Genomic DNA, 23,533 nt, shown 5'->3' with positions numbered 1-23,533 from the left:
TGTGTGACTGCTGATGACTCTGTTACACTTACATGGGTTTACACACACACACACACACACACACACTGTGAACCTCTTCTCTTCCTCCTGTCACGTGTGTGTTGAGCATGTTTTCAGGGGCGTGTGACCTCTGACCTTGTGATTTGTACCTGGCTGATGACGTCTGACCACACACACCTTTGTTTCTGTCTATATTATAAAAACATTTTTAAGGCAAACATACCAAAATCTCATATGAGTTTTATGATATATGTATATATATATATATATATATATATATATACAAATACATATACATATATACGTATATGTGTATATATATATGTATATATATATATATATATATATACACATACATACATATATGTACATATACACATATGTGTGTGTATATATATACATATATGTAAATACACATACATACATATGTATATATACACATATACATATATACATAAATATACAAATGATTAAAATAATTGCTATATTGTTGCAGTAATTCAATAAATACCCTCATATAATGGCTCTAAAACAAAGTATAGATTTTGTTATGATAGTGAAAAACAAGAATAAGATGACTGTAAATCCCAGACTGACTGGAAAGATGCCGGCTCCCCCCTAGACTGCATTTTTTTTACAACTATTGACAATTATTTATCATTTATGATTATTTTGTTCATTAATTGCAATAAAAGCACATATTCTCATTTTTTGTTGGCAGCAGGGACAAGACATAAACATTAACAATATGCATTCTTGTTTTTCACGGAAAAAAAGAACATTTTGTAGCTTTTTGTTGGTTTTCTTTGATGTCAGTAACAGTCATTAGTTCATCTGTAACCTTTTTAGAAGACGTTACAGTATCAGAATCAGGACATCTGCATATTGTCTTCGTCTTATCTTATGAATAGAGATTTTCACAGATTACAGGGTCACTGCTTCCATTCATGCACAGTATAGATGATGTCAGATGTGGTCAGATGCCGAAGCCTCGTGGATCTCACACAGGTATCTCAGTTGCACTCACACCAAACACATCACCTTTGTGCCTGACTGAAGTCCAAGCTTGGTGTCATTTGTCTTAAATCTAATTTAGAGCTGTAGGTGACGTGAGCGTAACATCACAGACGTGACGTCAGTTGGTGAATCTCATCGTCAGAAAACCACACCGCGTCCGCTGTGACTGCAGCTCATGTGTTCTTCTCTTTGTCACACCAGGTCCCGCCCTTTAACCAACAGCTGCCTTTAGCCTTCACTCAGAAGAAGGATGACAAGCGCTGTCGTTCCAATGTTTAAATAATATTTAAAAATGCCTTCATGACACTGCACTCATTTAAAACACTTTCTCATTCATTAACAAACTTCTCCTCTTGACAGATTGAAACACAGTTTTTATTTCAATCTTTTAACATTAGATTTTTTTGCTTAATTTGTGCCAGATGATCATAGCATATGATCTGAACCCTCCCTCCAGGGACCAGCACTAGGTTTACACTGGATGTGGCTCCCTCCACACTTAAAGTCTCAATAATGAGCAATGGGGATTTGGTACCTTGCTCAGGGCTACCCAAGCTCTTCACCTGGTGGGGACTCGAACCAGCAACCCTCCATTTACAAGCCAAGTTCTCTTTCTGCTTGTCTTCTGAACAAATGCTTTCTTTTACGGAAAAAATAAAGGTTTGATTGTGGAAACATTTCTTAGGTTCTGCCACGAAGCTCCAGGACCAGTGGTCTGACCGGAGGTCAAAAGCACCTAAACCACTGGTTTTCAGGGATAAACCTGTGTATCTGTGTATCTAGTTAATGTTAGTACATGGGTCCATCTACTGCCCCTCTGGTCAAACACCTGCTACTGCATTAGAAGTGTTGAAATTTAACATGGCCTTTGAATGCATCTCGTTACTTCGTCCTGGTTCAGGCTCGCATTTCCACTGAGATCAGTTTTATGTGGTAGGCGGGGTTAGTGTGGGTGTGTCCTTTGACTGACAGTCGCATAGCGTGACACGGCAGCGGAGGACGTCCAGCAGCTCTGCGTCAACAGATGAGAATGGACTGTGGCCTGATGGTATATTTACACCTGACGTTCTCTCCAGTCTGCTGACTGTTGGACTGTTGGACCGTACCATTATACTCAGTAGCCCGAGGCCAGGGTGCCACAGAATGGAGCGGTTTGGTACTATTCTCATGGAAAGGCAAAACAAACCATACTGTACCGTACCAAACTGAAGTGTTCCACATGGTGGAACCACGGCTTTGAACCCTAAACCTTGGAGTGTCACAAAGTGAGCTTTAAAGTCAACTGTGCTGCCTTCACTGACCTCTGTATCTGACACACACACCAGTGTGTCTTAAATGTTTGTGCTCAGGAGTCGTAACCACGTCACTGCCGTCCACTGTGACGTCCACTGTGTCCACAGCAGCTGCTGTCTCTCTCTTAGTTAGAAAACTTCATGCTGTTTTTTAGTGTGAACACACACTGAGACAAAGTCCAAATAATAAAAGTATTAATGTGGATCTAGCCTGAGGTGGCGCAGTCATGTGACCTTTGAACCTTTACTTCTGCAACGCTCCCGTTCTCCACAGCGTCCTGCTCCTCCCGTGACATCACAGCCTGATGCCAGAGTTTGGTAGAATTCTGATTTTGGATGTTCTTAGTGCCTCTGCTGTCAATGTTAACAAAAGGTTTAATACTGTGTTGTTATATAAATGTATACTTGTGCCACACACACACACACACACGTAACTCACTCAGATGTCCAGTCTAACTTATACTGTCTGACCTTCTGCTCTCTGAAATAAATCCAGCTGTTTTTTAAAATCTCTGTCTTTTTGAAAAGCACAGCTGACCTGGAGCCACGGAGTGTCCAGACTGCTCACTCGTACAATTTGTGGCCATATTTCATTGAATTTCAAAATAAAAGTCTTTATTTAGACATGGAATAATGAATAGTTCACAAGAAAAACAGATCACTTATGATGCTAAATGCTTTAATCAATAAGAAATGACTTTATTAATATAAGTGGGGGCACAGGTGACCTTTGCAAAAATAAGAGCTGCAGTGAAAAGTTAACAAATCAGACAAATGAAACATCTGCAGAAATGTGTAATATTTTATTATTATACACATCCTCAATCTCATTACATTTTCTTTTATTATAAATTGTAATAACCTATTTGTTACACACATACATTTATTTCTGGGGACTTAATCTAACCATAAACATAACATGTCTTCACCTCAAAGTGTAATCATTCATGTTAATCATCAGTCTAAACAGATTGTGCACAGAGGACGCTGCCTAGTGTTGACACCAGATGGCGTAGTTGTCATACAGAATGAACTGAAATTCACACATGAACATTTCCAGCTTACATCCTTAAAATGGAATACATTGTTGCAAATTATTATTATTACTATTATTATTATTATTGTTGTTGTTGTTATCGGTATCATTATTATTATTATGATTATTTTTATTGTTGTTATCGGTATCATTATAATTCTTATTATTGTTATCGGTACCATTATTGTGAAAAGCGAGGGTCTCGAGCGTTTAGCCCGGAGCGTGCGACACATAGCAGCTGTAGCCACGGCGGCGTTTCCAAGCCGAGTTTAGTAGCACGTTTGAACAACATGTATGGGTAAGCTAACTGCTACAAACAACCACAACACACGTCTGTTCAAGCAACTTTTTTGTTATTACAATTATGGTAAATATAATAAAATAAAATATTAAAATAAAGTCAGGCCAGAAAACATGCTGATGATCATATTATTAGGAACAATAACAACGTGTTAAACTTAATTTTATAACTCCAGATTGTTTCACTCTAACTCATGTGTTCATCACATTTATCAGTAACTTTATGAACAGATAGTGACGATAAGACATCAGTGGTGATGTGAGCGCAGGTCTCAGTGCATCACACGGTCACAGCACCACAGTCCACACCGTCATCTGCCCCTGTTCACCATGTCAGTATGAATCCACACAGCAGCTCGTTAATAAAATAATAAAATTGCTCTTTGGGCCACATGAGTATTTTTTGTTGCAGTACTGGGAGTGGCCACCACGACAAAATTGTCTTCAAGGCAGAGGGGGCGGTGCTCTATCCAGTTCTTATAATACACCCATGAGCGTGACGTGTGCCTCCAAAAAATGTTATCATCCATCGAGGCAACAGAGACCAATGGAGACCGCGGTGCTGTCATTGGTCAGTTAACGACTCATTCCCGCAGCCACTAGCGCTCTGATGGTGAATTGCAATACCATACTGAAAACTGCAACGTACTACCCCGTCAAAGCGTCTGTATGGTCACAGAGTTGGATACACTGGGTACTATAATGGAACCCTAAGAGTGACATAGTGGTGTAGTGTGCATGTGCAGCTGAACAATGTCCAAGACTAACTGGAAGAAGAGCGAAGGCGTGGCGATGCTGAACGTCAGCCAGGGGGTGATGGCGATCAACTTCTAATGGCATCACCACGACCAGCAGCACCTCCAGAACCAGGATCTGGACCAGCCGAAGATGAAGGGACACCTTCATCTTCTGTGAATCAAAATTCACATGCTTGTCTGTTACCCTGTTGGCAGCATCATTCAGATGAACGATGTATCTCTAGTTGATCTGGCCACTGGTGCCGGTTAATGGACTGTAAGCCTGCAGCATATTCCGTGCCAACTTCAACATCTGGCAAGCATCCATCATCACAAATGCCCTCTCACCAGTCACTGGATGTGGAAAGAACAGGATTTCCCTTTAGCTGGCACCCAAGTAGGTTGCACATGCGGACATTGGAGGCATGCTCATCCATTGTGACACATACCACTCTTATGCCACACTTATGCAGTTCCTCCAACGCATGGACAAGCAGAACCTCCTGAGTCTCTGGCGACAGGCACTTGGTCAGATAGTAGGCAATTGGGGCCTCCCATAAAAACAAGAGCCTCAGTGGCAACATCTGTCTCATTCTGTCTCATCCCCCATATCCACAAATCCAGACATTTTCCATTTGACATTAAGAGTCTCCTTCAGATCGCTGTATGCCTTCAGACCATGTAAGTGGAGAGTGATGGAAAACTCCCTCTGGTCTTTGGTGTATTCATGGCTCTGTTTTGTTAAGATCTGAAATTCAATAGCGCAGGCAAATTAGTAAGTACCATTGAAATCACTCGGAAGTCTAAACAAAGAAGAGAAAGTATTACACACTAAAGATCACATTTTCTCCATATTTGTATTTGAATCTTACCCGAGTATATATCCAGCAACTCTTCATTTATTAGTTTCTTCACCCTGAGATCCTGCAGAAGACCACTCACAGTGTTCTTTGCCCTCCTCTCTCTGTCCTTCGCATTCCTCCTCTCTCTTTCCAGACTCTGCACCCTAACCAGGGCTTCCCTGAGTCTGGCCCTCAGATCATCATGTGATGAAGGCAGAGCATAGGAGTGGCCCTAGTACAAACAAGGATGAAGACATTATAAATCATATTACATCACTCGGTCACAGTCCATCACATCTTTACTAGTACAATGTGTTGGCAACTGTCCCACATTCTTACACATTCTGAATCTTATCACACTGTGTGTGTGTGTGTGTGTGGGAACGGGGTGAAAAGAGGTTTGAATATAACCAGGGTCATAATGCTCACAGCTGTTTGAGGCACAGCTAGCACTAATATCATATATATCAATGTATATATACAGTGCTCAGCGTAAATGAGTACACCCCCTTCGAAAAGTACCATTTTAAACAAAATCTCAATGAAAACAAAAACAATTTCCAAAATGTTGAGAAGACTAAGTTTTTTTTAACATCTGTTTAACTTATAACATGAAAGTAAGGTTAATAATATAACTTAGAGAACAAAATTTATAGTTTTACTCAAATTGGGGGGATGCAAAAATGAGTACACCCCACTGAAAGTCTCTGGAGCGAGGCTAAATCTTAGACTACAAATGTCCAATTTAACAATAATCAACCACAGGTGAGTCTCATTATTCATCACACAGGTGTCCAGCAGACTATAAAGTTGACTATAAACCCCTTTCCATTTCATGTTGTTAGCAATGGCACCACATGGAAGAGAAATGTCTCAAGACCTGAGAAAGAAAATAATTTCTTTACGCTGCAAAGGTGAAGGCTACAAGAAGATCAGCAAAGCTTTACTTATCAGTCAGAATACTGTAGCAAAAGTGGTACAAAAATTTAAAAAAGATGGAACTGCAACCATCTCACAGAGACGTCCAAGGTCGTCCACGGAAGTTAACACCTGGACAGGAGCGTCTCCTGATGAGACGGGTCAAAGAAAATCGGCATTCAAGTTCACTGCAGTTATCCAAAGAAGTAGAAAGCCAAACTGGTGTGACTATTTCCCGTGACACAATATGGCATACACTGCAGAGGAATGGCATGCATGGGTGCTGTCCCAACGGAAGCCTCTCCTAAAGCCCAGGCACATAAATCCAGCATCCAGTCTCTGAAAGAGCTAATTCTTGAATGGAAAAAGATTGATGTAGCAAAATGTTTCCAACTTGTTCATTCCATGCCTAGAAGACTTGGTGCTGTCATTAAAAATCATGGAGGCCATACAAAGTACTAGATTTAGTAGTTTTTGTTGTGGGGTGTACTCATTTTTGCATGGCCCTTATTTCAGTAAAATTGAAAAATGTGTAATCTAAGTTATGTTATTGACCATACGTTCATGTTATAAGTTTAACAGATGTTATATAAACGTATATATATTCAACATTTTGAAAATAGTTTTTGTGTTCATTGAGATATTGTTTAAAATGGTACTTCTCAAAGAGGGTGTACTCATTTACGCTATGTGGATTACGATTCTGATTCAGAAAACAAAAAAACGGAAAAAACGGTCTGTTGTTCGAAACGTAAAAAAGGCAAGGGTGAAAGGGATAACTAAAAGAATTTCAGCTACTTGATGGGATTTGGGATTCATCTATAAGTTCTGCTTTCTTCTATCAATCCCATATGAACCTGAGACTATGCTCAGGTTCAGTTGATCTGTGTACACTGTAAGAAATGATTCTGTGGTCATGTACACTGTAAGAAAAGATACACCATATCTACTCAATAAAAATGAGGCAACAGATTACAAGCAATATTATTAATTAAATTTCATAATGTTTGGTATTGAGTAAATTTTAATTAAATGAGACCCGTAATAGTTACCCATTTAATATGAGTAGATCCAAATAGAAAACAGTACAGAATTAATTAAAACCTAAACAAAAATATTGAGTTGATTTGAAAAAAAAACTCCCTAATGTGTAAATTGTACTAATAAAAACATATCAATGAAATATAATTGAGCAATAATCAACTACATTTATCTATGCATTAATTAGAATTTATTCAATGCAATGAATTAAATCTAAATATTCTTCTTTCTTAGGAATAACTAGTCTATGGCCCACAAAGTACAGAACTAAACAAATACTCAAATAACACATTTATTAACAATTCACTTTTGTGCTTTCGAACACATTGTAGCACATCAGTGTACACTGCAACCACAGTCTCATTTCAGGCCAGACGTAGTGACACAGTGATGATGTATCCATAAAATGCCCCTCATACACACACGCATGCACACAAACACACACATGTTGGACATTTGTGACTTGAGTGGACATTGCATTGACTTACATTCATTTCCTGGAGACTTACTCTAACCTTAACCACAATCACTACTGGCATAATCCGAATCCTAACTCTGACCTCAATCTAACCTTAAAACATATTTTCACCTTAAAATGTAGTCATTTATGTTGTGGGGACTTGATTTTTGTCCCCACAAGGAAGACAAGTCCCGATAATGTGACTGTGTAAACAGTTTTAGGTCCCCACAACATTAGTAATACCCGCACATGCATACACACACACACACACACACACACACACACACACACAGTGACTAGTGACTTTACAGCAGACTCCTGTAGTTGTCAGAGATTAACCCACATTTTTAGGATTATTCAGTAGTTTTAACTGATCGACAGTACGGCTTGATGAGTGTGTGTGTGTGTGTGTGTGGACGTCTCCTCCTGTGAGGACACTCTGACCCATCATCACACAGTTCCTACTCAGCAAGCTTTTGGAACCTCGCCAGACCAGGTACTATTTTTAGTTCCTGGTACTTTCAGACTAAATTGAGGGTGCTTTCACACGTTCCATCCAGTAACAGTCATTTCAGTGGATTATCTCTGTTTGAAACATTTGTTACATGTGGTTGGTGAGTTGGTGTATTATGGTCTGTGTGAACTCACAGATGCACATATCACCATGGAAATATGTGGATGAGGAGATTTACATTAACAAGTGTAATCTCAGTTAAAAATATTGAATATTTGAAGCTATGTCTCTTCATATGCAGTAACTGAGGTTTGCCAGTAGAGGCAGCAAAGCTCCACACCAGGATTGAACCAGCAGTTCATTCATGTCCTGCTGCTGTCATGTCCTGCCATAGAAGCCATTCCTATTCAATGATTTCCAGATGGCAGACTCACACACACACACGCATGCTTTCTATTTACAGTCGTTTCTACAAACTAACTCAGGACAGAGTCTCTGGACTCTTGTGGAGCTTTATGCAAATCCACAGATCTTGTGTGTTTCCTGCGAGGCCGGCTCCTCATCAGCAGATCACTGCTCAGAATAATGGGAACAGTGAGTAAAGTCCAGGTAACTTCTGTGTAACAGGATGAAACATCATGTGTTAAGTAGACCACGATGAGCACAAGCCTGGGGCCTCATGGGGCCCTCGGGGAGTCTGGATTTGATTTATTTCTTTGTTTTTGTCTCTTGTATGAGGTGCTGTCTCCTTTATTTGCAGAATAATTACTTTTGCACAATATAACTCTGGTGTTTTTTTCTGCTGTGGTTGAATGTGACGTCCACTGACTCTCAGGCTGCTTCCTGTCCTTTGTTTGTTTTTCCGCTCCTGTGAGTGGGGAACACCCACTTCTGCCCTCATGCACCCCTTTCCCAAGATTCTAAATAAAGTGGAGTCATTTTTGAACTGTGCTCTGTTTTCACACAATCTGAATGCCGTCCCAGCGATTGGACTTGCTGACATGATCAGAGACTGCAGTCCAGGACTGAATGAGATCCACGATCAGAGGCTGGAGCTGAGTGTGCTGCCTTACAGTTCAGAACATTGATGTAATGTGAACTGTCACATTAGCATATGTGAGCTTTGATTATTGAGTGTGTTTGAAACATAACGTGTTGTGTAACCTTAGAATACTCTATCATCATTATATGATTCCCCAAATCTTACTTTCAATTATTTTACAGAGACTAAAACGTCTTTAGAACCCAATGTGTGATTTGTAAACATGAACAAGTTTACTGTTCATAAATATGTTGATAAAATATTCATAAATATGATGAACCATGGATTTTATACATACTGTATTTAACAACAGAGAAGTCGAAAATACAGCCCATAACAAACTGTTTGCGAGGTGATAAGCGTCAACCTTCAGTCACTCACACTTAGAACCAGCGAGAGACAGCCAGTCCTTTAACTCTGTGTGTGTGTGTGTGTGTGTGTGTGTGTGTGTCCACATTCTCTGACAGTTTACATGCAGCTCCAGGTGAGGATGACAGCAAAAAGTGTTCAATCACTACATTTGTATTGGATGTAACAGGACAGACGGACAGACGGTCAGACACATGCACGGTTATCAAGTATAATCCTGCAAGCATTTGAAACTAGATAACTATTCTGTTGTGTCTCAGGACCACAGCAGTAAGTCACTGTTTTGAATTCAAAGGAATGAAAAGATTTAGAACTGTAGACATTGTAAAACCAAACAAACAAAGGAAGTTATCATAAAGAAACATTTCAATGTTATATTAGCACCAAAGTGAGATGTGACAATGTCCTCAAAGGATGCTGTGGACGTAAAAACCCACATTTCAGAGGCAAAAACCATGAAAACACGGATCAAATTCCATTTATATTTCAATCATATGACCATCATTTTATTTTAAAATCTGATGATAGTGATCATTATCATGATACAGATCAGACAGTTAAAGAAGTGAAAGTTGAATGTTGTGTTTGTGCTATTCATAAACATTAGATTGACTAATCCTGAGCCTGAGTAATGTTGTAATTAGTCTGTACACATGGAACTGTCAAAGAAGCAGGAACCAAACTTAGATTAACGTATAAAGAAAAACAACATCGTTAAAATCGGATTTATTTCATCAGAACAACAGGAACATTTCTAATACCAGTGTGTCACCATGAATAAGAACAGCAGAAACATGAACACATGAATCATCAGTGACAGGACAAACCGTGGATTACATCACGTTATTTATATTCATAAGTATTCAGTCTCTTTGGCAGCTCAGTTCACTTTATTATCAACTTCGAAACACAGGTTTGTTTGATCCACAAACTCCAGATTCAGCTTTGACGTGTGAATGAGGAAAATGTGAGTTTACAGCATGGTGAACGTCAGAATAAGACAATACTACTGTACCACACCAGGACTAACCTGCGCATGCAGAGAGAACATCAGTTTCCACGTGTTGTGTTTAAAAACAGACACAAAGAAAAACGTCATGTCTGACCTCTGTGAACAATATACTCTGATATTCTCTCTCCAGTGCCACCTTTTCTTTTGATGTACAGATGTTTGTGTGAGTGTGTATTTGTGTTACATTGACATGTATAGGCCTGGCATATGTTCTACAGGGTTCACTCAATAAATGCTGTTTGTGGAAAACTTGATAAAAGCAACAATATAAAGATGTAACTTTATGTTTCTATGTCAAAAAGCCTGAGAAGAAAAAAAGACCATGTTTCATTTAAAGGTCCATTATGTAAGAATGAGTGACATCTAAAAAAAATCTAAATAAAGAATGAGTGACATCTAACTAACCAAGCACCTTTGTTTAGGCTCCTACAGAAAGGATGTCATTATTCTGCATCTTCTGCTTCGGGTCCCCAAAGCTGGATCTGCTACTTCCTGGACTGAGGTGCCCCCATTAAAATGGTATCTTCTCGATTTACAATCAATCCAAAATAAGATAACCTTACCGACCAGTGTACATTGAGCTCAGCCAGCAGTGATCAGTGAATCATTGCTAATCCTCAAACTTCATGACTCCCTCAAACCCATGGTAAGTGAAGGGCTCCAACACAGGGCTGCAGGTGTCTTGAGCAAGGCAGGCCATCCTGTTGTTCTCACAGCTTTCTTCACTCCCAGGACCAAAGTAAACCGCATCGGGAGAATTAATTGACGGATCCTCGTCAAAGTAGTTGTGGGGCCGCAGCAAGACCCCGCCCCCGTTACCCACGGTTACAGTGTTTGGGATGTCCTCAGCATGTGGGATGTGGAGGAACCCAGCAGTCACCCAGGCCACCAGGTCCTGCACACACACACACACACATCATATACATCATATACATACAGTATGTGTGTTGTTGTTGTTGTGTTCACACGTGCAGGAGATTCCATCTGTACATCAATCTGAGCCTCAACCCTGTTCCACCAAGGTGGCTACATTACATTACATTACATTACATTACATTACATTACATTACATTGTATTACATTACATTACATTACATGTCATTTAGCAGATGCTTTTATCCAAAGCGACTTACAATTAGTGCATTTTAACATTTGGGTACAAATAAGAGCTAGAAGTAAGTAAGAGCTTCAAGTAAACCAAACTGTGAAGTGCTAGTCATAAGTGCGATGTACAAGTTTGTTTGTTTTTTTTGTTTTTTTTGTCGTCTTAGTCGAGGTAGAGTCGGAAGAAATGTGTTTTTAGTTGGCGGCGGAAGATGTGGAGGCTTTCTGCTGTACGGATGTCGATGGGGAGCTCGTTCCACCATTTGGGAGCGAGGACAGTGAACAGTCTTGAGTTCTGCGAGTGCCTCTGGCTAATGTGAATGCCAGTCCTGTAACCATGGTAACTTATGCTGCCGGGCAAACCTGGTCTGTAGCAGGCTAAAAGTGAAGCTTAGCACCATCTATGATCAAACAATGTCCAATAGACAGAAACAGAGACACACAACTGTGGAATGATAAAAGAAAATGTAAAACATAAACTATATAATAAAATGTATTCAAGAAATGATTTATACTAATAATTATATATTATCTATAAGTACATTAAAGAACATTATCACCAAAATAAAATATAAGACACAAATAAATACAAAATTAAACTAATTAGCAAAAAAATATAATAAAAGGAAATTTAAAGAGATCATCATTATTTTGATGTAACAAGGGTTAGGGCCTCCGATTGACAGGAGATAGATGATTGATTTGCTGTAACCTGCATATATCATATACCTCCATGAGGAGGGTTTGCTCCGCTGTGGAGAACATCTCTGCACACTCGTTTCCCTTGCTTTTCGGCATTTTTGACAGTTTCCACGCTCGACTAGAATGGGCTTTTTATTTTCCCTGTGGGCGTGCACAAGTTGAGGCTTAACAGGTGAGGCTTGACTAAGCGTCAGGTGGAGCCAGCTGATTTCACTTGATGGAACGACTTGGAGCTAGATTGGGAGGTGGAGCTTAGTCAAGCTTCAAGCTTACACCTAAGTCTGGCAATTCTTAGCTACGTTGATGGAATAACTCCCAGGAGATTCCATCTGCACACACACACACACACACACACACACACCTCATTTTCAATGCGTTCGTTGTCTTCGATGTACTTGCTGAAGTCGACAGCAGGGTTCCACATGTCGTTCTGATTGTACAGACTACTGCTGCTCTGCTCTGAGTCCTTGTGCTTAGTGACAGCAACTTTATACCTGGAGAAGACAGACAGACATTTTTGAGTTGGCTTTATTTTTATTCTGTTTTTTTATTATTGTTACCTTTGTTTTTCTGTTGCATGTGGGGCGGGACCAACTGTTAGCAACTTCCTGTCATCAATCTGAACCTTCTTTGAAGTATGTTGTCAATAAAGTTTGGTGAAAATCTACACACTGATGACGTCAGATTTGTGAATGTTGCTGTGTTCATGTACGATGCTAACAGCTGTAAGCAAGTAACGGTCTATAGAGATTCAGCAGATTCAAATGAAAATATGTAAACAGTAGATTATTCCCAGGGTCTCAACGATGAAACACATCCTGAATACTGTGTGCAGAGTAAAGCAGCTTTGCTGTGCTAACTGGTTTCAAGACACACATCCAGAACGAGGCCTCGCAGAAGCAGCTGCACTGACCACACCCACCTCTGTTGATGGATGTGTCGACTTAGTAGTCTTTGTTCGTCCTCTGGTAATAATTTGTAAACAATCGTCTGTTGATTCTCTGACTGAAAGACTTGTTTCTTTTCTCAACAATATTTCCACAACAAATAACCTGTGTTGCATTTGTGGGTGGAGCCTCTAACACCAGGACACAAAAGACACTTGTAGGTGCAGGTGCAGTAGGATTCAAACCTGTCACCTTCCTGCTGTGAGGCAACAATGCTACCCACTGTCTCACCTGGCCCAGGACATGGCCCTCTCCTCAGCCTCGCTCTCCGGCAGGTGTTCCCCTGCAAAGGTGTACACCTGCAGCCTGTAGGAGCGCTGGTGACCCCAGCGGTTGGTCTTGTTGCTGGCGATGTGGAGGTAGCGCGGAGTCTTAGTGTGGTGACGCAGGGCCGCCTCCTGTGGAGAGTGAAGGCCGTTTCACATGTGCACAGATGGTAGTGATGCAGAATATGATGCACGTCCATTTAGAGAGCTGTACTGTTCTACTTTCATTTGTGGTGATGGTAACTCCCCAAACACATGTGAGCAGATCCCAGATGATGTCATTCTCCAGAATGATTAACACAAAAGGACACATACTTTACCAAAGGTGACACTTTAGCACCGTTAGCCAGTACAGCTCGCTAACAGTAAGTGTCGAGGCTGTGCATTTGAACACAAACATGACAAAGATTCCTCTGAGAAGGCTCAGAGCAGGCGTTTGTTTGGTGGATAGAAGTGATTATATTCACAAGGTTACTTGAAGGTATTTGGAAAAGTTTGTGTGTTTACTTAAGTGTTGAAATTTACGAGGTTCACTGAATGCACCTCTGTTACTGTGTTCCATCTGTAGTCAAAAGATTTTTGACTTGGAAACCTCAGCACGCCTGACATGGGATTCCAAGATGAGCTACTTTTAGCGGTCATAGCACTTAGCTTTTATTGGTTTCACAGTAAATATCTCATACACATAGAACTGTAGAAATGTTGCTACACTGCGTGCGAAAAATACTATAACAATGTTGTTATCAACTCGGTGGTGACGTCACTGATCACTGTTCTAAAGTAAATATCTCTCTTAGACTCTAATAGCACTTTTCCATTATAGAGTTGTAGCTCTACTCTCCTCTACTCAGGTCTGGTATCAGGTTTGTCGTTTCATCATAACACAGCTCCAGAAAGTGACACAAACTAGCGACGGTCAAAGCAGAACATTCTATTGATCGTTAGAATCAGTTGATCAAAACCAGACTCCGTCTGACACAATCACTGAATTGAATCCCAGTGAATGAGGTCAAGATGACCGGTGAGAGCAGTGAGTCTCTAAATCCACCACACTCCACATTTGACACATTTCCTTTGCTAAATGTTGGAGATGATTTTAAAGTCGTTTTAACTTATTCAGCTTGATTCTTGTGTCGCATGTCGTGCTCATGACTCTTTAGTGACGACACTCTCTGACCAATCAGTGGCCAGCACTTAAGTCACATTTTAGTTTCAGCCCAGCTCCCTTGAAACCTGGAGCAAGTTCTAAATAAGGCACCAGCTACCAGGTTCTATCCATAACAAAAACGAGTGTCGCCGAGTAGAAGTGTATAATGGAATGGCTCCATAAGACTTTGACTAATCACTAAACAGTTCAGAGAGAGAGGTCATAAAAAACCCTGAAACAATGGAAAGAGTTGTACAGAATAAACAATACAAAAACATGCAAATATGAGGAGATTCAGGATGAAACTAAACTAGAGCTGAAACAACTTTTTTTTGATTACTAAATTAATCTTCAACTATTTTGATAATCGGTTTGAAGCTCTTTTCATGATTAACGAGGCCATAGCCCGGAAGTGCCAATGAATGCTGTGTTTGTGTGTGTATCAGCGCCATGATCTCGTCTATGAAGCCCTAAATGTCCAGAACAATCAGTTCAGCCACTGCTGAGAGCGCAGTTTTATTTTTTTCCTGAGCTCTACAAAGCAGCACCTCCTAGTCCGGGCACTAGAGTCCGGAATCGGAATGTTATGCAGGTAATGTAACTAATAATCAACTCTGTAACAGTATTTGACAAAGTAACTAAATTTACAAAGCACTATCTCAGTGATCTGCGTCTTTACGTTGACAGAGATTGTACCCATGGATGTATTATAAGAACTGGATGTAGCTCCGCCCCTTTGGCTCCATTGTTCACTCTAACTTCCTGGTTTATTTCTGGGTCGTGCGGCCCATAGAGCATGTGCAGTAGTATTACTCCCATAATGCCTTTCATCTATGTGACCGATGTAAATGAATGTCAAACCAACGATAGTGAATACAGTAACGTGAAAAGTATAAGTTAATATATGTAAGTAAACCTCCATAACTAACATATACGTGACCATGAAAACAAGTTAATATATGTAAGTAGACCTCCATAACTCACATATACGTGACCATGAAAACAAGTTAATATATGTAAGTAGACCTCCATAACTAACATATATGTGACCATGAAAACAAGTTAATATATGTAAGTAGACCTCCATAACTAACATATATGTGACCATGAAAACAAGTTAATATATGTAAGTAGACCTCCATAACTAACATATATATGTGACCATGAAAACAAGTTAATATATGTAAGTAGACCTCCATAACTAACATATATGTGACCATGAAAACAAGTTAATATATGTAAGTAGACCTCCATAACTCACATATATGTGACCATGAAAACAAGTTAATATATGTAAGTAGACCTCCATAACTAACATATATATGACCATGAAAACAAGTTAATATATGTAAGTAGACCTCCATAACTCCATATGCGTGACCATGAAAACAAGTTAATATATGTTAGTAGACCTCCATAACTCACATATATGTGACCATGAAAACAAGTTAATATATGTAAGTAGAGCTCCATAACTAACATATATGTGACCAAGAAAACAAGTTAATATATGTAAGTGGACTTCCATACCTAACATATACGTGACCATGAAAACAAGTTAATATATGTAAGTAGACCTCCATAACTAACAAATACGTAAAGATGAAAACAAGTTAATATATGTAAGTAGACCTCCATAACTAACATATATATGTGACCGTGAAAACAAGTTAATATATGTAAGAAGACCTCCATAACTAACATATATGTGACCATGAAAACAAGTTAATATATGTAAGTAGACCTCCATAACTAACATATATGATGAAAACAAGTTAATATATGTAAGTAGACCTCCATAACTAACATATATGTGTGACCATCGTGACCATGAAGTTAATATATGTAAGTAGACCTCCATAACTAACATATATGTGACCATGAAAGTTAATATATGTAAGTAGACCTCCATAACTAACATATATACCATGAAAACAAGTTACCGACCATGAAAACAAGTTAATATATGTAAGTAGACCTCCATAACTAACATATATGTGACCATGAAAACAAGTTAATATATGTAAGTAGACCTCCATAACTAACATATGTGACTGAAAACAAGTTAATATATGTAAGTAGACCTCCATAACTAACATATATGTGACCATGAAAACAAGTTAATATATGTAAGTAGACCTCATATGTGACGTGAAAACAAGTTAATATATGTAAGTAGACCTCCATAACTAACATATATGTGACCATGAAAACAAGTTAATATATGTAAGTAGACCTCCATAACTAACATATATGTGACCATGAAAACAAGTTAATATATGTAAGTAGACCTCCATAACTAACATATATGTGACCATGAAAACAAGTTAATATATGTAAGTAGACCTCCATAACTAACATATATATGTGACCATGAAAACAAGTTAATATATGTAAGTAGACCTCCATAACTAACATATATGTGACCATGAAAAAAGTTAATATATGTAGTAGACCTCCATAACTAACATATATATGTGACCATGAAAACAGTTAATATATGTAAGTAGACCTCCATAACTAACATATATGTGTGACCATGAAAACAAGTTAATATATGTAAGTAGACCTCCATAACTAACATATATGTGTGACCTGAAAACAAGTTAATATATGTAAGTAGACCTCCATAACTAACATATATGTGACCATGAAAACAAGTTAATATATGTAAGTAGACCTCCATAACTAACATATATGTGTGACCATGAAAACAAGTTAAACCATGAAAACAAGTTAATATATGTAAGTAGACCTCCATAACTAACATATATGTGTGACCATGAAAACAAGTTAATATATGTAAGTAGACCTCCATAACTAACATATATGTGTGACCATGAAAACAAGTTAATATATGTAAGTAGACCTCCATAACTAACATATATGTGACCATGAAAACAAGTTAATATATGTAAGTAGACCTCCATAACTAACATATATGTGACCATGAAAACAAGTTAATATATGTAAGTAGACCTCCATAACTAACATATATGTGACCATGAAAACAAGTTAATATATGTAAGTAGACCTCCATAACTAACATATATGTGACCATGAAAACAAGTTAATATATGTAAGTAGACCTCCATAACTAACGACCATGAAAACAAGTTAATATATGTAAGTAGACCTCATAACTAACATATATATGTGACCATGAAAACAAGTTAATATATGTAAGTAGACCTCCATAACTAACATATATGTGACCATGAAAACAAGTTAATATATGTAAGTAGACCTCCATAACTAACATATATATGTGACCATGAAAACAAGTTAATATATGTAAGTAGACCTCCATAACTAACATATATGTGACCATGAAAACAAGTTAATATATGTAAGTAGACCTCCATAACTAACATATATGTGACCATGAAAACAAGTTAATATATGTAAGTAGACCTCCATAACTAACATATATGTGACCATGAAAACAAGTTAATATATGTAAGTAGACCTCCATAACTAACATATATGTGACCGTGGCCACCATGACAACATTGTGTTCAAGGTAGAGGGGGCGGAGCTACATCCAGTTCTTATAATACTGTACCTTGCATCCATGCACCACAATGAAAATTCAAGCAGTGAGCAGGAAAGAGGGGGCACTGCGGGTCCGTGAGCTGACCTGCCAATGACGTCACTACCAGGTAACTGGCCAATCACAAGACAGTCGGTGTTCTGTGGGTGTGGTTTTGGTCTGAAACTTCATGTTTGTAAGTACATCTCACATAACATGCTATGGCCTCTTTAAAACTAGATAAAACTAGATTCCTGATTGTTTTGGCTTCTTAAATGTGAATATTGTCTTTGTTTCTTTGCTCCATAAAACAAAGAATCATTTTAGTTTGGCAGTGACAGGAATATGAGAGGAAGAGAAAAGAAGACAAAGGCAGACCTTCTCGGTTTTCACTTGTTTTTCCACAAGCTCAGGGATCATGGCGTAGCGATCTGGACTCCACGGCAGAGACACGTTAACAAACTGCATGTCTTTGGTCTGGAATACATTCTTTAATCCTGCAACAGAAACACAACATGTATGAAAACACATGGAGTTTACTTTTGTTACTCGACCTGTTTTTATTCTACGTCACTGGGAACCAGAGACTGAGTGTAAAAAACACAGTTTAGCTACAAAAGGCTCATCTAATAAAACATAAGCCATTTCATGTCTATTTATCCAGGCTGCTCACACAGGAGTCTTTTCAATCTACAAGAGTTATTTTAAAATTAAAAAAGACAAAACAGACATCAGTCATGTTTGGATGTGTGCATGAATGTGATGCATCAATTCAGCAACCAACTCCTGTACAAGGTTCTGAATAAGGATTAGCACTAAATTAGCACTCAGGGTCACTGCTGTACATAGTTTACCTCCTTAAAGAGCAGGCTTTCATTAGCAGCTCACAGGTGGTGGTGGGCAGTGACGTGTGCTCAGGCGAGGAAGTAAAATACTAACATTGATAAAAGAAAATCTGTTTGTCCACTTGACAGTTCTATAAATCAGTTTTCTGTATGATTTCAACATTTCTTTGGTCAAAATCGTTGAATTTACGCATTTCCTGTTCAAACACACGAGAGAGTGGTGAGCCGAGCTCCACAATGATTGAAGCAGGCAGTTGGCTCACGGTTCAATATATTTAATGAATGTGTGAGACCTATTTAAAATGCACAGGGTCTGAAGTAACATGCGTGGAGAAAGCCATGTATCCCAGAATGCATTTCACTTGTACATAGCAGCCGAGAATACAAATATGAACCTGACATAAATATTTTTCTGTGTCCCCGAATGCAGTTTTAAACAAGCAAAAGGAAGTAGCTGCTGATCGTACTTGTGTACTTGGCGAGTATGTACTCCAGTAGTACTTCTCAAGTATGCAAGTACTTGGGTATTGAGAAAGAATAACTCTGCATCAATCCATTATCTGGAATCGATTTCCCTTGACTTGATATGCAGGGTAACCAATCAGGTGATAGAAATCCGCCCACTGACTTTGATGGACGAGTTTGACAGATACAATAAATGGATGATGCGCTGCAACAAGGACCAGGAAATAATTAAATAGTGAAATAATTATATATGGTGTATTCATTTATCTAATTTCTGCACTTTCCGTCGACTGTACACCATTTTCAATTTTAATAATAAAAAAAACACACAAGCCAAAAAAAATAAAAAAATCTAATGTGACCTTAAATTAATATACACTCTTTGTTTATCTTGCTATTGTATTGTTAAACAGAAATATAAGCTTATATTGTGGGTTCATATATTTGTGCATCAGTGCCTCAGCAGGTGGTGGGGGCCTTATATGAATGTGTGCTTTGGGCCCTAAAAAGGCTTGTGCCTCCCCTGCGTTTTGCCACTTACCCGAGATATCCAGGTCCACTTTGAAGTTGATGAAATGTGTGTGGATGTTCCCCTGGACATTCTCTGCTACCTGGTGTCCGTATCTCAGACTGCCGTCCACCAGATAAGAGGAGGAGACGTAGCCGGTCGCATGCACCTTGACCTCCACTGCTCCATTCTGGTAGAAGACAAAGTCCCACATGTAGTCATAGTTTCCTATGGCTGTGATGGTTCTCATCACCAGCGCGCTGTTAACCATTCCTCCAAAACTGTGGTGCGAAAAATCCGAGAAGTGTCTCCGCAGGGGCTGACCCATGTTGTGCTCAAAGACGCAGATGGAGTTCCTAAATCTGACCGGGACTGGGACATCTATGTAGCGATATGTGTCCACATACGTGGCTTCCGAGGGGCAATCCACGCCACGAACCAGCTCGTGCGCAAAGCGTCCTATTCCGATGCTGGAATCTACAAACTTGGTGAGGATCATCCCTGGTGTCACGGAGCCATAGACAGATATGGCCTCCTGCACGCTCAGCTCGTACGCTATTCTCTCTCCACTGAAGCGCACATCAAACACCCTCATGCCCGTGAGAGAGCTGAGCCCGAAAGCGAAGCTCCAGTCCAGGTAGAGGACGTGGTTGTGGCTGACGCTGAAGCGCTTCCCCTCTGCGTAAAAGAGCTGCGGACCAATTTGCAGCGGCTTGGTCCTGGTTTTCAGGGAGGCGTGGTTTGGAGAGTCCTTGTAGATAATTTTCTTTATAGTCCCAGCGTCATATTTCCGCTTCAGCTCTTCCACACTGTCAAAGTATTGGCCGTTATAAAACAACCGCTCGACTTTCCAGTTCGATGCATTAACGCTCTCGTGGTTGATGAGCACGTTCAAACCCACCGGGTTGACGTACATGCCGCTCACGTCCTTCAGGAAGTTGATCCACGTCTTTCTGTCTCCAGATCGGAGTCCGCGCGGCATCTGCTCGAGTGCGTTCAGCGTCTTGCCCTGACCAACGTCGAAACTCTCTTTCATGAGCTTCTTGAGTTTGGAGAACAAGTTTTTCTCAAAAAATTGGAAAAGCAGGACATATTCTCCGACGGTGACCGTGCGCGCATTGATGGGCAGCTCCCTCTTGTACCTCTCAGTGGTCACATCTCGGTGGTGTTTCGGGTTGGGAAGAGGCCACACCAGGTACTCCTTGATGAAGCCCCGTGCGCCGTGGAAGACCACCACCGTCGCCTCCCTCACCGGCTGAGCACCTTTACCGTCCAAATAAGCCAGCGCGTCCGCTTTTTTGGGCAGAGAGAGGTCGATTAAGAACAAGAAGTTTGCCCTCGGCTCAGTGATCCGGTTGGTGGAGATGTCCAGGTCCTTCTGCTGGAGCATGTACCGCTGGACCTGCGCGTACTCCTCCTGAGTGAGGTCCGCGAACATGAGGCTGCGCTCTTCGTGCTTGCCTCGCAGTGGGTGCAGGCGCTGTGCGGAACATTTGGGCGCCCTGTTGGAGTAAATGCCAATCAGGATGATGTTAAGAATGATGGAAACGAGGGCGAAGAGGATAAGCAACCATTTCACACCAGAGTTCATTTTTCCGCTCTGCCTTCACACACACGAGCTTGGAGACAGAGAGCAGAGGACTGAGTCCTGCGCAAAGGCGAGCAGTCAGGCAATTCTGAAAAGTAGAGTTGCGCCCTCAACAAACCCCTCCTTCATCCTCCTGTGCACGGATCTCCGCATCCTCCGCCCCTTCATCTTCCCTGGAGTGATGTTTTTTCCTCCCAAATTCCGCTCAGCTCCAAAGTCTCTTTTATTGGACTATTTTACGCACGCCATCTAATCTTTAATAAATGAAGATTGCAATAAAGAAACGTTTGCGTGCGCACTCCTAAACATTTAATATATATCAATCTGATTGCACAACAAACTGTTTATTCACAGCAGAGATAAAGAGTGACTCACGTCATTTTTTGGATGCATAAAATATTTGACAAACCAAAATACCACACACACACACACACTGCAGCATTCCAAAACTGTGGAATGGCAAGATTATGATCAGTGTGGCACAGAGATCCAGATCCAATTTTGGTGAATTTCTATTTCAAATTATTATATTATTAAAAAATTGTTTTAAAGCATTTTTGCAAAATAAGAGCTGTAGTGTGACCATCTTTGTCTGAGGTGGTTTCTGTAACACTACAGTTAAGAGCAGTGAACCTATTGATTTTTTTGTCGTGTTTTCAGCACTTTGCAGAAGGTCCCTGGGCATGTGAGGCCGCTGCACATAGACACACATGTTATGATGAAAATGTTACTGTAGCTTGCTGAGGACAAGATTCTAATTGTTTCAGTACATCTGAAGGTACCTTTTGTGATTTTACTCCCGCCCTCATAGATAACCTTGTTGATAGTACAGCAGCCTCACTGCGTACTACATTAGACTGTGTTGCCCCTCTGAAAAAGAAAGTGGTGAATCAGATGAGACGAGGACCATGGTTTAACTCCAAAACTCGTGCTCTTCAACAGACGTTACGTAGATTAGAAAGAAAATGGCGTTCCAGTAACCTAGAGGAACTTCATATAGCCTGGAAAGATGGTTTTGTAGCTTACAAAAAAGCCCTACACAAAGCTAGAGTTGCCTATTATTCTTCTTTAATTGAAGAAAATAAGAATAATCATAGATTTCTTTTCAGCACTGTAGCCAGGCTGACACAGAGCCACAGCTCCACTGAACCATCTATTCCTTTAACACTGAGCAGTGATGACTTTATCAACGTCTTTGTGAATAAAATAACATCAATTAGAGAAAAAATGGATCATCTCCTCCCTCATATTGGGACTGACTCATCTTCTAGCACAAGAGCTTTAGAAGCACCAGGTGCACAGTTAGACAGTTTCTCCCCTATAGATCTCCCTGAGTTAACATCATTAGTTTCATCATCTAAGCCATCAACCTGTCAGTTAGATCCTATCCCCACCAAACTGTTTAAAGATGTGTTTCCTTTAATTAACAGCTCTATATTAACTCAAATTAATCTATCCTTATTAACTGGATATGTGCCCCAAACATTTAAAATAGCAGTTATTAAACCTCTTCTCAAAAAAGCGACCCTTGACCCAGATATTTTAGCCAATTTCCGACCTATATCTAATCTTCCCTTTGTTTCTAAAATCTTAGAAAAGGCAGTTGCTAATCAATTATGTGAATATTTGCACATTAATGGCCTGTTTGAAGATTTTCAGTCAGGTTTTAGATTAAACCATAGCACAGAAACAGCACTAGTTAAAGTTAGTAACGATCTTCTCTTGGCGTCAGATAATGGTCTAGTTTCTTTATTTGTCCTGTTAGATCTTAGTGCTGCATTTGACACCATTGATCATAATATTCTACTGCAGAGATTGGAGCATTACATTACATTACATTACATGTCATTTAGCAGACGCTTTTATCCAAAGTGACTTACAAAAGTGCATTTAAACATTTGGGTACAAA

General features: G+C 39.7%; 1 protein-coding gene across 1 annotated transcript; it reads right to left on the bottom strand.

Moving 5' to 3' along the window:
• Window positions 1-10,219: 10,219 nt before the first annotated feature.
• LOC122785453 (primary amine oxidase, liver isozyme-like) lies at window positions 10,220-21,883 on the bottom strand. Its single transcript, XM_044051248.1, has 5 exons — window positions 20,070-21,883; window positions 18,597-18,715; window positions 13,505-13,671; window positions 12,688-12,820; window positions 10,220-11,415 (listed from the first exon to the last, which is right to left on the bottom strand). The coding sequence occupies exons 1-5, from the start codon at window positions 21,625-21,627 to the stop codon at window positions 11,131-11,133; spliced, it is 2,262 nt and encodes a 753-aa protein (XP_043907183.1). The 5' UTR covers window positions 21,628-21,883; the 3' UTR covers window positions 10,220-11,130.
• Window positions 21,884-23,533: the final 1,650 nt, after the last annotated feature.

The sequence above is a fragment of the Solea senegalensis genome, linkage group LG19 (assembly GCF_019176455.1).
Source record: "Solea senegalensis isolate Sse05_10M linkage group LG19, IFAPA_SoseM_1, whole genome shotgun sequence".
NCBI lineage: Eukaryota > Metazoa > Chordata > Actinopteri > Pleuronectiformes > Soleidae > Solea > Solea senegalensis.
Note: the sequence above shows the minus strand (reverse complement) of the source record. Positions and strands in the feature narration are given on the sequence as shown.